The 15,905-nt window shown below is 38.1% G+C and overlaps 1 protein-coding gene across 2 annotated transcripts in view; it reads right to left on the reverse strand.

The window, feature by feature from the left end:
* LOC129415910 (inositol polyphosphate-5-phosphatase A) overlaps positions 1-15,905 on the reverse strand; it is a 130,129-nt gene that overhangs the window by 39,768 nt on the left and 74,456 nt on the right. For both annotated transcript variants that reach the window (XM_055170102.2, XM_055170101.2), the window contains exons 8-9: positions 11,075-11,194; positions 5,669-5,753 (exon numbers count right to left, since the gene is read on the reverse strand). In XM_055170102.2, coding sequence (XP_055026077.1) covers positions 5,669-5,753; positions 11,075-11,194 — 205 coding nt within the window. The remainder of the gene's footprint in view (positions 1-5,668; positions 5,754-11,074; positions 11,195-15,905) is intronic.

Genomic DNA, 15,905 nt, shown 5'->3' on the forward strand with positions numbered 1-15,905 from the left:
GTGATGTCCTCACAATCACTGTGTTATTGAGGACATTTGACCTTCACAAGTGCTACAGACAAAGCTGAGAGATCGTAAGGAGGATGCAGACGTGTTTCAAGAGGATACAGGGCATCAGTTGTGTACTCATTTATTCTCTGCAATTATTTCACAAAAACAAACCCAATTGACATCTGGCATCAATTAAAAAGCTCTTCAGATGTTGAAAAATGATATTTTTATGACCCTGTCGCTCCTCATTAATGAGCAGTTTACATCTCTCGTTTACAGCGAGGGCTCGTCGTGGGCCCACCTTTAATTTCATGCTGCTCGGCCCTCAGACAGACAGAGGACAAAGAACAAGAGATTGATGTTTGCGTGTGCCGCCCCGTGCAGTTCCCAGCGCTGCAGACGGAGGGCGAGAGCGAGCGTACACCGGATACACTTCAATTAAAAACAGCACAAGTTATGTCACGAGCTCAGTAGATCAAGTCAGTAATTAACCCCCCTGTCAGCCCCTATCAATCCTGAAATGAGAGCGCGCCATTTTCCCAGAAAATAAATTTACATTCTATTAACTTTAATTAGGAGGGATTTTAAATATACTGGAGTCCAGGCGCATGGTCGTGGCTCTGTCACTACACAAACTGATTCACTACCGGCAGAGCCCTGAGGTCCTGTCCCATCCCAGCATGCACCACAGCGGGGTTACACAGAGCTCATGGCACACAGGTGATCACCTCTCATATCTCACACAGACACTGTTTATCTCACTGAAGATTTCATCATATTATCATATTACTGAACTAAATAAAAGACATTAAAATATAAATCCACCTTCACTCGCACTAACACAAATCACACCTACAGTATAGTGGTTATATCTCTAACTTTTACACCTTTGATTTTGTCCTTTTATTACTATAGAAAAGCAAACAAACAGAGAGAGAGAGACAGACAGACTGACAGAGAGACAGACAGACTGACAGAGAGACAGACAGACTGACAGAGAGACAGACAGACTGACAGAGAGACAGACAGACTGACAGAGAGACAGACAGACTGACAGAGAGAGGTCGAAAGTAAGCCAACTACTCAGCAACCACCAAGCTCTTTTTAGTTTCACAAACACATGACTATGTTAACAGTGAGTGTATTCAGCTTCATTAGGCATTAATGAAATAAATGAGTGTGAATGAGTGTGACTGTGTGTGTGTAAATCAATCTCCAGTTAAACTACAACACAAATCAATACAACATCACTGATGTGAACTCAGCTGAGCTAAGACCAACACTAATTGTGTGCCTGACATTAATCAACAATCAAGTCTTCAACTAAATTCTCACAACCACACATATACACACAGAGACAGACCACAAAGACACACACACACACACACTCGTGCACACGCACACACATTAAGAGACTGATATCATTTCCATCATGTAAGTGGGTCCATGAGAATGTGAGGTTTAAAAATAAACGGCCTATTAAACCAAATCAACGTTCATTTTCATTCTGCTGCTATTTTACAGATTAATTATTTATTGAAGTAAAAGCATTAAACTTATAGAAGTTATAGAAGATGTAAGATGGTTAGAAAAACTGTCAAAGATCTCTAATCATGCAATATTACAAATATATACAAATATTATATACTGATGCTCAGTGTTGGGGAAAGTTACTTTAAAAAGTAATGCATTACAATATTAAATTACTCCACAAAAAAGTAACTAACCGCGTTACTCGTTTGCGTACTTTTGCGTTACTTTTTCTTATATGGCTGATGCTTGATCTCTTTCAGGCCTTGCAGGTGTTTTTTATGATCACAAAAATGTCGAGCTCTGGCCTGTCATCTCCGTTTCTGACTCAAACTGTTCCTGCTCAGGTGCATAGAGTGTGTTATCCTACGTTAATATGTTCAGTTTAATTCAGTGCAATATTTTATTTTTAAATGTAATTCATTAAACTAAAAAGTAACTCACATTACTTTACATTTGCGTAACTCAAATATGAATGTGTACATTTATAAAGTAATCCATTACTTTATTCGTTACTTCAGAAAAGTAATATTAGTGCGTAATGCACCTTACTTGTAATGCGTTACCCCCGACACTGCTGATGCTGAGCATTGACATAATAATGACTTACCTTTGTCTTCATTTATAAACTCATTCATACACTGTAAAAAATACTTTGCTGCCTCAAAAATTTTTGTTGAATCAACTCAGATTTCAACTTACTATTATTTATCTTGACTAGAGATAAGTTGTTATAACTACAGGTGAGTTGACTTTTCTCAACTATATTTTATAACTTGTGACAACTCATCTCTCTTGACATGACTTGTAAATCTGAGTTGATTTAACAAAAAATTTTAAGGCAGCAAAGTATTTTTCACAGTGTATGTAAACACTTTTTTTTAAATCAAAATCATTAATAACTTTATCTTTTGAGGAAGCTTTAGTTATTTTAAACAGAATAATTTACAATTCAATAACTTGTATGCATAACTTTCACATCCTGAGTTTTTGGCCATTGGTATTTTTGAAAATACTAATGATATTTAATTATATCTGTTTTTATTATGAGACCTATAGACCCTTTTACAGCCCATGTGATTAAAAAGCCTGCACGCGCATTTTGAGTGAAGTGGTGTTATTCTTTGTAACGTGTTAGCAACTCAGAAAGTTTATCAAAACGGTTTCCCAGCATGAAAATGTCTGGGTGTTGCGTTTGGTTGCACTAATATAATATACACTAATATATGTATATATGTATCTGGCCACTTTATATTTGGCCATCTGCATTGAACGTCTTCTATAGACCCCTTCACGGTTCACGTCACAGCCGGTTCCCACTGCGCATGTCGGGTCAGAAAAGTTTTAAAATAACTTTCTCGGTCTGTGTTTCTTCACTGCTGATTCTTGCCATACTTCCATTGCCAAACTGTGCCGTTGCCACGTCATCATTGTGTACAAACAGCAAAAGGGTCTGCTATATCAAATTAAAAGTAATCATTTGAATGCTTTGCAACAATCTGAGAATCCCAAAGCCATCAGAAAACCTGCAGTGAGTTCAGTTTAAGAGTTTAATGAGGCTGAATGAAACTCAGGTTGATCTGTAAAGAGTCGAGTTATTCCCACCCACAGGACCTTAGTGAGAACAATGAGCTGTGACACAGAGTGGGTCAGTTCTGTGTGGTTCTGCAGAGGTGCTTTACAGCCCTCAGATATACGACTCATTAGGGTCCTGAGGGACCCCGGGGCCCAGCTGTGTTTGCTGACCGGCCCTCCGTGTGTATTGTTACGTGATGGAGGCTTTTCTCACACTCATTGTGTGCTAATAGAGCCTTTTTAAAACACAACGCAGCACATAAGGAGCATTTAGCAGATCTGTGAGGAGGGGAAATGTAGATAAAGTCTCAAGATTCTTATGTATGTGTCTGGATTAGTCTATAGTGATTTTATAAGAAGAATGTGAAACAGCTTATATACTACTGTGTATCTCTATATAGTGTTACATGTTGAATCATCATCTCATTAATAAATAATGCTCATTTGCATAAGGCTGCATAACAATAAATCATGAATAACCATTTGCAGAAAAAAGGTTTGATTTTACATCATATATGTGTGTGTACAATGTGTAATAATTATGTAAATTTTTATATTCATACATTATATAGAGCTGTCAAAAGATGAATCATGATTAATTGCATTTAAAATCAATGTAGGGATAAGATGATAAATGCCGATATAAACTGATAATACCTGGCTGAGAGATTCTGAATCGCGATCATGATATTATGCACAGTTATTTCATGTCCTACGCCTTTTGATCAGTGAGTCCTTATCGATCTGAAATCAGTAGGTAAGTTTACATGCAACCAAATAATCCGTTTGTAATCGTATTGATGGCTCAATCGTATTGAAAAGTATTTATGTAAACCCCTTAATCAATATGATTGAGGACGATCAGATGCAAATTTCGATTGTATTGAAATGGGTGGTGTACTCTGATCTGTGATTCGATCCGCAGGAGAAAAGTACACATGTAAGCGTGTGAATCCTATTATTTTCTCAATCGGATGAAAAAATACTTGCGCAGAACATTTGTGCTCAAGTTCACGTCTTATATTAAACTCTTATATTACATGATTCTCCTCACAGAAACACGCAATAGCAAGGCAGCGGCATTAAGCATTATTAAGGTAACGTTACTGGGGTCACGCGATGTACATTCTGCTGCGTTTATGGGTACTTTTAAAACATTATGCTACTTAAAGCAATAAAATAGCGTTGTTACTTTTAAAAAGTGTGTTTACATTAGACTCTAAAAATGTCTGGCTTATTTTTGACCCAAAATGCGTAAATATTGGACAGAACACGTGCTGGGTAAAAAATGACCCAATGTTGGGTTGTTGTTATCAGTGTTAACCCAGCGGTGTGTTCTGTCCAATATTTACCCATTATGGGTCAAAAATAACCCAGACATTTTTAGAGTGTACCTATATCTGAAATCTTCTTAAGAACAACTTTCTCCAACTCAGTTTTGACTTTTAACCAGATAAAGTGTGAACTCGAAGAGAGGCGTTGCCAAGTCCTCTGCTTTTTTCCAGTTTAGATTTGAGCTACTGTTTAAACTGTTTTTTTTCTGCGGGTTAAAGATGAAAGGATTTCATTCATTAGTTATTGGTATTTGGGCTGTGAATAGTTGTAGGGATGCTTTTGGGCTAGTTTTGAATGTCCATTTGGGGTGGTTCTAATACGCGAAACTGGCAACCCTGGCTTTGCGCTTGTGCAGACGTTTGGTTCGGATTCTATAGAATGCTATAGAATTTTAATCAGATTGCAGTGTTTAGGGTGCATGTAAACTGTATTATCTTAACCTGCAATTAGATTAAATTCAGTTGGATTGACAAAAGTTTGTGCATGTAAACATAGCCACTGTTATTTTGAGTCATTTATAACATGCATTTGAAAAAGCAACACTCGTCACACATAATCATTATACAAATTCTTTATTATTAGGAAAATATCTGAAAATGTTTGAAGAACAGCACTATAAATATATCCTTATGACATTTCCTGGAGATGTGTGTGTAAATGGTTCTTCTTCTGCGGTGCATATTGAGTTTCTGCATGAGAGCGCCCTCTGGCTTTTGGATGTAGCGGCATTTCACAGTAATTCATTGAGAGGCATAGCAAGCATCTTTGGGCAATTTATCGATGCAGTCCTAAATAAAAGTTTGTTTTTGCATAATATATGTGTGTGCACTGTGTGTAATTATTTTGTATATTTAAAAACACATGCATGTATGTAATTGAGAAACATTTTGTAGGATGTAAACAAAAACTTTTATTCTGCAAACGATTAGTCAAGATTAATTGTTGTGCTGCTCTATTTGCATGTTTAATCCATGTTTTGCTAACCAACTCTGTACTGTTTGGTATTCTGATGATGTTTAAATTACTTTTGGTTTATTGTCAAATAAGTCAAGCACACTGCATTGTGGGATGCAGTAATCTCTGCTCATATCAGGGATATTTTGGCCTGTATAATAGGTTGCACAGGTTTCTACACATACATGAAATTTGCCTACAGGACACAGTACACATACTGCATACTTTCTCAATAGTACGAGTTGTGATTTCACAAGGCCGTATGTGTCTGCGTTTCACTCACCTCAATTACCCGCTTGGAGTCCAACCTGAAGTTAAAGTCACCAAAGATGAAATATGGCAGTCTTTCAAACCGCTGATCTGAGATCCTGCAAAGAGAAATGAAGACGCTGTCAGTCAAACATCTCTCTGTAGAAGAGCTCCACCTGCTGGTGGACTTTCAGTCTCTGTATGTGTGTGTGTGTGTGTGTGTGTGTGTGTGTGTGTGCGTGCGTGCGTGCGTGTGTGCGTGTGTGTGTGTCTGTGTGTTTTAAAACTACACACTATCTGTGACAACATGAGACTCTCCTATAAAATAAAGCTTTGACTACATTAACAGTAAGTGTCTTATTACTCAAGTACATCTTGAGTTTTCTGTGTGTGTGTGCAGTTCACGATTCATGAAGTCCAGATCTCAAGAGTCACAGACCTGCGGCTTTCAGCAATCTCCTCTCTCCACCCGATTAAAAAATGCACCTTAAATGAGGGATAATTAACTCAGCACAGCAAATAATTTACTTGAGTGAGATGAAGCTTTATCTGAACTGTATGTGTGTTGGATTAATGGAGAGAGAAGGAAAGCCGGCTAATCACTGGAATAAATCTCAGCTCTCTTCTAACACCTAATAACAATGTATTTATGGCCCCGTAAAACAGTTCCTCTCTGCCTGTGGCCCGCTCTCATAAAACACACACTTACACATCTCATCTGCATTCACGCTCACAACAGTTTTGCTGTTTCTTCTGTAACACTTTAGTCGAATACATTCATGTCAAATCACACAGTTTTCTTCTCTTCTGACAGATATACTGATATAACTAATCCACTAGATTTCCTTCTGTTACCAAGATATTCTTTCAAAGAAATGTTTGGATATAGAAAACTGTGTTTACAGTTATGGACTTGATCACAATTAGCACACTTTGCTTGTGCATTATTTTAAAATAATTCAGAGAAGCGTAGTCAATAATTCCTCACAGACATTGCTCTGGTGGTTATTTTAAGACATTTGTTAGTTCAGGTGTGCAGTTTACAAAAAATAATCAACACTCACAGAACATTTCTCAACAAACCTGATTTTAGAAAAATTCAACAACCCGTCATCGATTATTCTTTGCAGAAATGTTAGCAAACTACAAGGCTGTTATGAATGTTGTGGTCAGTGAATAATTCCACGAATTCTGTTTGTATTATTTCATAGAGTTACGATTGCTCTTCAATATAAAAAATAGAAATAAGGACAAAACAGTGTGTTTAGATCAGAAGAGTTTTCCTATGCAGTCATTTATTTTCATCAAATATGTAACTAGATAAAGCTGTTTTCATGACTTCTCTTTATATTAAAAGTGTATGTGATTCATCAAAAAGTTTGTTGCTATAAACACAAAGACAGACACAACAACAACAACAACAACAACAACAGACTGACAGCTGACATGAGCACCAGACTAAAGAGAGAGAGAGAGAGAGAGAGAGAGAGAGAGAGATGTCCTCAGTTCAATACTTACTGTATATTCACATCTCTCTCTCTCTCTCTCTGTGTGTGTGTGTGTGTGTGTGTGTGTGTGTGTGTGTGTGTGTGTGTGTGTGTGTGTGTGTGTGTGTGTGTGTGTGTAAGGGGCGAGTCTCTCAGTAACAGGCATGTCTAATGCAAAGAGCCATGAGGTTTTGTCCTCAGACTGGAGTCATAAGGTTTGGGTCAGAAGGTAACGTTGTGTTTACACATTGGCTTCCTAAAGCTGTGCTGCTGACCTGCTGATGTGAGGGTCTGACTTTTACCCCTCGGCCCCTGGGGGCCCACAGAAGTCACACATTAGGCACAGGACTATGAGTGTGAATGGACTGTGAGGTGGGAGGTCTGTGAATCTGCACCAGTGACACATAAACTACATCAACACACTTCATTTACACAATAACAACACACAGACTGTAATGTCTTCTTGCTTGTCTTCATGTGCATATGTGTGTGTCTGTGTGTTTGTATGTGTGTGCATGAGTGTGTGTGTCTGCATGATTGTGTTTCTTTGTGTGCATATGTGTGTGTGTGTGTGTGTGTATGTGTCTGCATATCTATCTGTGTTTGTGTGTGTGTGTGTGTGTGTGTGTGTGTTTGCATGTGTGTTTGTGCGTGCATGTATGTGTCTGCATGATTGTGTGTGTGTGTCTGCATGAGTTTGTGCATGCACAAGTGCATGTGTGTGTGTGTGTGTGTGTGTGTGTGTCTGTCTGTCTGTCTGTCTGCGTGAGTTTGTGTGTGCATGCATGTCTATCTGTGTGTTAGTGTGTGTCTGCATATGTGTTTGTGTGTGCATGTACGTGTCTGCATGATTGTGTGTGTGTGTGTGTGTGTGTCTGCATGAGTTTTTGCATGCATGTCAATCTGCGTGTGTGTGTGTGTGTGTGTGTGTGTGTGTGTGTGTGTGTGTGTGTGTGTGTGTGTTTGTTTGTGTGTGCGTACATGTATGCATGTGTATGTGTGTTTGAGCATTGTGTGTGTGTCTGCCTGAGTTTTTGCATGCATGTCAATCTGCGTGTGTGTTTGTGTGTGTGTGTGTGTTTGTGTGTGTGTGTGTGTGTCTGTGTGGGGTGTAAAGGGGTCTGGCTGACTGATTAACCTTTGACCTCTAGGCCTCCCAGGGTGAGAAGGCAGCTAACAAAGTCAATGCTGATGGACACTAATACCTCCATTCAGTAACACACATCAGCCATCCAGAAAGACACAAATGCTGAACATCTACACAGCAGCCATCCCAGAGTTTGATTCCCGAGAAACTACTGAACTTCTGTCAAACATAAAGAAATAAAACTGTCCGACCTTATATGAAAGAAAGTGAAAGTGATTGTAAAGTATGGTAACCTTACTCGAAATGTGACCTCTGGATTTAACCCATCACACACACACACACACACACACACACACACACACACACAGCAGCAACACTCAGGAAGTAACTAATGTAAAGATGACTTGATCAAGAGCACCTCAGTCACTACCTGCCCACCGGGAGAATTGAATCTTACAATTTATAACATGAACGTCATATTTCAGTCTGATGATTGCACATGAATGACACTAAAAACAAAACCTAACTATACATTAATGATTACATTTAAGTCAGAAAAATTCATTCTCTCTCTCTCTCTCTCTCTCTCTCTCTCTCTCTCTCTCTCTCTCTCTCGGCTGTTGTTCTGGGAAATGTTGGGGAAACACTGGGCTTGGAGGCTCTTTGACTCAGTGTGACAGTTGACGGATGACGGTCCATAAAGTGACAAAGAACAGTTGTGTCGCGGCCCGAGCGGCCCGGCGCTTCCCCCTGGGAAACTAATTGGCCTGAATTGTTAACGGCAACATTATTTTTCTGCCAATCACAGCTTCTCAATGCCCCAAAAATGAGCATGAAATGAGCCTTTTGACCAAACAGAAGAGTTAAATGTCCCCAATGTTGATCAAATTAACTTCGGCGGCCTGACAATGGACTATATTTGTGTGAAAATAAAAGCCAAGGACAAAGAGGTCCATTTAGCTCAGATTTCACAGTTGTGATGTAAAACCGCTTCGCCCTGAACCCGAGCACTTTTTCTGAATGGGAGAGCAAATGGTAACATATCCACATGCACAATAGACAAGACCGACACTCAAGAACCCATCCGTATGGATATTGTGTTGCGCTCCGTTTCGTTTAAACAACACAAATGTGCTTTACATACAGAGATAGTCAAATATCAAAAAAAATTATTTTTCTGTCTAAAGGACTTTTTTTTACTAGGTAGATACACAGCGATGCATATCAAACAGCTAGTCTCTCATGTGAAGTGACCAAAGCTCATGAATAGATTGAGATAGCTAAAGACATCAGTCCTTCAGGAGCTTTCCCAAGAGCCCTCCAAACGCTCTGGAGATAAAGCGTGTTTAGTTGTAAACAGCTGTACAGATACCAGGAGCTTATCAGACACGATTAACTCTCAGATAAGAACGTAAGCGCGGCCCACACAGAGCTCAGAGACGCAGCAAAGGCTCAAAACATGGTAATAAATGAAGGAGGAACCGCGGCAGGGAAACAGAACAAGTTAGACAAGATAAATTAGGAAAACAGTGAGGTAAGGGTTAGTGTGTATGTGTGTGAGATGGGGGTTAGAAGTTAGAGAGGGAGGGACAATAGCTCTAAAAGTCGGTTCCCAACGAGACGCTGAATAGCAGCACTGTTGGAGGTAACGGACGAATTCAAAAGACCGTTCAGCCGCATTGTCCTTCCCAATCACACCAGCAGAATAGACTTTACTGGTGGCTGCCAAAAGGTTAGTACGGCCGATGAATAGAGCCCAACATCATTCACTCGCTCCAGCAGAGCTTTGGGGGAAGGTGCCGTGCGTGTCCTTTCTCACTCGAGGGGACGCTCCTGATGTTGGCGGTCCGGATCTGCACCCCGACCTGAGCGATTGCTCATAGAAGTTGGTGATTCCGTGTCCCCCCGCCCCTCCCTGGTAACAACCCCACATCGCATGGAATGGCAACCATGCCTTCCACCTAAATGTTTATTACCCACCCACCAACCTAACCTGGCCTTCAATGAAAGAAAAGAGGAGGGGGCTCTTCCATTTACACAACGTCCTAAAAACATAAGGAGATCTGTAACACAGATCCGTCACATCCAGGACGATAAGATGTTGAAGTTATAAACCTAAGAAAATATAATGGACCACACACTACAAAAACACACAGAGGAATGACATCATTGATCATTCGCCAATTCAAATCCATTTGCACATTTACACAAAATATAATGCAGTGCACGAAAGTAAACATAATGTTATCATAACACGCTATAACGTCCTTTATTGTAGATGTTATCTTTATAGCTGATGTAAACCTGACCTTAATCGCACACTCAAGACACAAGGACTGAAGAATACAAAAAGGAGGAGTTTGGGAAACGGTGTTACATTATCTACATTACAAAATATTTATGGGATGAATATAAATCAAGCTCAAGGTGACAAAAGAGCAGAAAATACAGCTCAAATTCTCAATGTAAGCAACAAGAAAGGTCCTTTTTATACTTCATTATGGCTGTAAATCAAGGTAAATTATTGCACAATAAAAATTGTAAAAGGTGCCATGTTCCTAAACCACGTCTACTTGACTGTCCATTAAAGCCGGCCCTGCCTCTCATTGGATGAGAAACCGGAGGGGCGAGTGGAAAAATATGATCTTTGAGACATAAAAGCAGCACATAATTCATGAGACGTCGAATGGCTTGACAACGTATGCCGAGCGTATGCGTGCATTTATTTAAAGTGGATGTGTAGCAAGGTGCCACATGCTTTCAGATTCCATATAGGAAATTGTCACGTGAGCCCAGAGACCACACACGTGCGCACACACACACATAAACACACACACACACATAAACACACACACGCAGTACTGACCGATCCAGCACATAGCTGAGAGCTTTCTGTCGTGTGCTTGAGTAAACTGATGGACTTTTCTCCCATGCCACCAAATTGGAGGCGTCGTGGAACAGGTGAATATTGATCAGATCAAAGGAACTGAAAACAGAGACAGAGAAAAGTTCAGACAACTCACATTCATAAATAAATACATGTTAGAAATAACACAGTTGTGTTGCTGGATGACGATTGGTCAATCATTTTCAGTCGTGCTAAAATATTATTGTAGTATATGTAAGTAAGGGATAATCGCAGAAATAAACCCCAACGGTGTGATCAGGATATCAGTCTTTTTACAGTGAAAGGGTTAATTTTACAATAACCACCAGCTTATTACACAGCTATTTACTTCATAAGTAAAGTAAGGAGCATTAAATATTGATTTGAAATATTTTATTAGCTCATTTTAAACAAATGCAGACCTTCCATGAGGAAAACTCTTTACTTTTTGTTTTAAGATAAGAGAAGACGTTCAGATGTCATGAACACACTATTTGGTTTAATCATTTGTAAATATAATCTCATACATGTTATTAAAAAACATTAATATTTAATTTAGTGTAATATTAAACTGTATCTGGGTTACTGTGTGTTATTAGTTTTGAGTGGTAGATATCTGGGAATAACCAACCTTGGAATGTTGTGACCGGCCAATCAGAATCAAGCATTTTAGAGAGCCGTCACATACACAGATCAACTATTATTCCCTTCATGAATTAACTTTACAAATGTTCTGCTTATTTTAATCATAAGTCATTCTATGGCAGCAGTGAGTTTTATTCTCTCTGTCATGTTATCATATGTTTGAATGCATGAATGTATGAATATCAAACAGCTGATGTTAATATAAGACAGTATGTGCAGTATGTGATATATATACAGATATCACAAAAGGTAACAGATTTCTATAGAATAAATATATGGTGTAGGGAGGTGCATTTTTTTTTGTTTTTGATTTTCATTTTACATTTTTGATTCAAACAATTACAAAAATCTGGTTTAATAATCGTGATTATTTGCCCGTAAATCAAGCAGCCCTTATATGCCGTGTGATACGACTACAGACATCTGTTTCTTTAATTGATTATAAAGTCTTTTTTCAGAAGTCTTTTAAAATGAATGAAGATGAATCTATATAAAGAAATAGTTTTTGTGAATATACTGCAGTCTGTCTCTGACCCTTGACAGTTTACACAACTTCTACAAGTAAAGCACTTCTGTTAGTAGCTGATATTGCGAGCAGTAATCTGTTTAAAAGTGACACAATCTGAGCGCTTTCAGACGAGCAGCAAGCTAAGCCTGTTATAACTCTGTCACCATTTCATTAGCGTTCCCTTGTGTCATCTCTACGGCAGAGCAACATCACAATTCTGCTCTGAACTCTTTTCTTCTCATATTAAATTAGTCTCTCTCTCTCTTTCTCTCTCTCTCTCTCTCTCTCTCTCTCTCTCTCTCTCGGATTCATTCTGCACAGGTTCAATGGCATGTAATGTTTTCTGTCATCTGTCATACGAACCTGCACGGCTAACATGATTATCTTTAATCTAATCCAGCTATACTAACTGTAGGAACCCTCACTGGACTGATGCAGAAGATAACATCAACGTTAGATGATCAAACCTATAACCTGAGGTCTTCTTCTAGGTTTCTAAGTTCTGATCAAGATTTCACCGTCACAGTTTATGAATGAACGTTTGTGGGGTTTGAACTTACAGTCATTTGCCCAAATCATTTCAAGAATAATTTACTCTCAAATTAAATAATAGTCAATTCCTACTCAAAGTCATCTCTGAATCAGTGAATCTGAATCTTTATTCGGTGTGAATCAGTAAAACTAAACCTGTATTCTCTCTGAATCAGTGAATCTGAATCTTTATTCGGTGTGAATCAGTAAAACTAAACCTGTATTCTCTTTGAATCAGTGAATCTGAATCTTTATTCGTTGTGAATCAGTAAATCTAAACCTGTATTCTCTTTGAATCAGCGAATCTGAATCTTTATTCGGTGTGAATCAGTAAAACTAAACCTGTATTCTCTTTGAATCAGCGAATCTGAATCTTTATCGGTGTGAATCAGTAAAACTAAACCTGTATTCTCTTTGAATCAGCGAATCTGAATCTTTATCGGTGTGAATCAGTAAAACTAAACCTGTATTCTCTTTGAATCAGCGAATCTGAATCTTTATCGGTGTGAATCATTAAAATCTGAATCTTTATTCGGTGTGAATCAGTAAAACTAAACCTGTTTTCTATTTGAATCAGTGAATCTGAATCTTTATTCGGTGTGAATCAGTAAAACTAAACCTGTATTCTCTTTGAATCAGCGAATCTGAATCTTTATTCGGTGTGAATCAGTAAAACTAAACCTATATTCTCTTTGAATCAGTGAATCTGAATCTTTATTCGTTGTGAATCAGTAAAACTAAACCTGTATTCTCTTTGAATCAGTGAATCTGAATCTTTATTCGGTGTGAATCAGTAAAACTAAACCTATATTCTCTTTGAATCAGTGAATCTGAATCTTTATTCGTTGTGAATCAGTAAAACTAAACCTATATTCTCTTTGAATCAGTGAATCTGAATCTTTATTCGGTGTGAATCAGTAAAACTAAACCTGTATTCTCTTTGAATCAGTGAATCTGAATCTTTATTCAGTGTGAATCAGTAAAACTAAACCTGTATTCTATCTGAATCAGTAAATCTGAATCTGTATTCTATCCAAATTAAGGGTGGATGAAAAAATAAATTCACATATGAATCACAATTTAGTCGTCAAGCAATTCGTATCGATATACAAATGTCAAAAATCAAAAGAATTTAAAAGTTAGTTTACAAAATAATAACGTGATATTATCAGAACCAAAAGGAGGAAGTCAACTTCAGGAGCGGTGCAGCACATGGAGAGTTTAGACACCACACAAGCACCTAGAGTCGAGCTTACACAAGCAGTAGAGAAAAAATACAAATACATCTATAGCTCAGTTTGACTAATGCTTGACTAACCCGTCACTGACTGTTTAAACATAAGAGCATGAACAAACTTCTTGTATGTTTGTAATCCAGATTGAGGCGCTGAATGCGCTACATTAGACAAATACAGTAAAAACATTGCTCCTTAATATACAACCCCAAAACAGAAAAAGTTGGGACACTGCAGAAATTGTGAGTAAAAAAGAAATGGAATAATTTACAAATCTCATAAACTTATATTTTATTCACAATAGAATATAAATAACATATCAAATGTTGAAAGTGAGATATTTTGAAATGTCATGCCAAATATTGGCTCATTTTGGATTTCATGAGAGCTACACATTTCAAAAAAAGTTGGGACAGGTAGCAATAAGAGGCCAGAAAAGTTAAATGTACACATAAGGAACAGCTGGAGGAGGACCAATGTTTAGGAATAGGAATGTTTTCCCATTCTTGTCTAAGACTTCTAGTTGCTCAACTGTCTTAGGTCTTCTTTGTCGCATCTTCCTCTTTATGATGCACCAAATGTTTTCTATGGGTGAAAGATCTGGACTGCAGGCTGGCCATTTCAGTACTCAGATCCTTCTTCTACACAGTCTTGATGTTGTAATTGATGCAGTATGTGGTCTGGCATTGTCTTGTTGGAAAATGCAAGGTCTTCCCTGAAAGAGACGACGTCTGAATGGGATCATATGTATCTAGAACTTGGATAAACCTTTCAGCATTGATGGTGCCTTTCCAGATGTTTAAGCTGCCCATGACACACGCACTCATGCAACCCCAAACCATCAGAAATGCATGCTTCTGAACTGATCGCTAATAACAACTTGGGTTGTCATTGTCCTCTTTAGTCCGGATGAAATGGCATCCCAGTTTTCCAAAAAGAACTTCAAATTTTGATTCTTTGGACCACAGAACAGTTTTTCACTTTGCCAAAGTCCATTTTAAATGACCCTTGCCCAGAGAAAACGCCTGTGCTTCTGGATCATGTTTAGATATGGCTTCTTTTTTGACCTATAGAGTTTTAGTTGGCAACAGGGAATGACACGATGGATTGTGTTGACTGACAATGTTTTCTGGAAGTATTCCTGAGCCCATTTTATGATTTCCATTACAGTAGCATTCCTGTATGTGATGCAATACCGTCTTAGAGCCTGAAGATCACGGGCATCCGGTATGGTTTTCCGGTCTTGACCCTTACGCACAGAGATTGTTCCAGATTCTCTGAATCTTTGAATGATATTATGCACTGTAGATGATGATAACTTCAATCTCTTTGCAACTTTTCTCTGAGAAACTCAGAAAACTATTTTTCGCCGCAGCATTGGGGAAATTGGTGATTCTCTGCCCATCTTGACCTCTGAGAGACACTGCCACTCTGAGAGGCTCTTTTTATACCCAATCATGTTGCCAAATGACCTAATAAGCTGCAAATTAGTCCTTAAGCTTTTCTTTATGTGTACATTAAAATTTTCTGGCCTCTTATTGCTACCTGTCCCAACTTTTTTTGGAATGTGTAGCTCTCATGAAATGCAAAATGAGCCAATATTTAGCATGACATTTCAAAATATCTCACTTTCAACATTTGATATGTTATTTATATTCTACTGTGAATAAAATATAAGTTTATGAGATTTGTAAATTATTCCATTACTTTTTTACTCACAATTACTACAGTGTCCCAACTTTTTCTGTTTTGGGGTTGTAGATGTATAATGATGATGATAATCAGAAGATTCTGCAGGCAGTTCTGCAGGTTAACATGAGTCAAGTTTCATGAATATTTCTACTTGTTTTAATGTCTGACAAGAGAAACCAAACATATATGTCAATAAAAA

The sequence above is a fragment of the Misgurnus anguillicaudatus genome, chromosome 11 (genome assembly GCF_027580225.2).
Source record: "Misgurnus anguillicaudatus chromosome 11, ASM2758022v2, whole genome shotgun sequence".
NCBI lineage: Eukaryota > Metazoa > Chordata > Actinopteri > Cypriniformes > Cobitidae > Misgurnus > Misgurnus anguillicaudatus.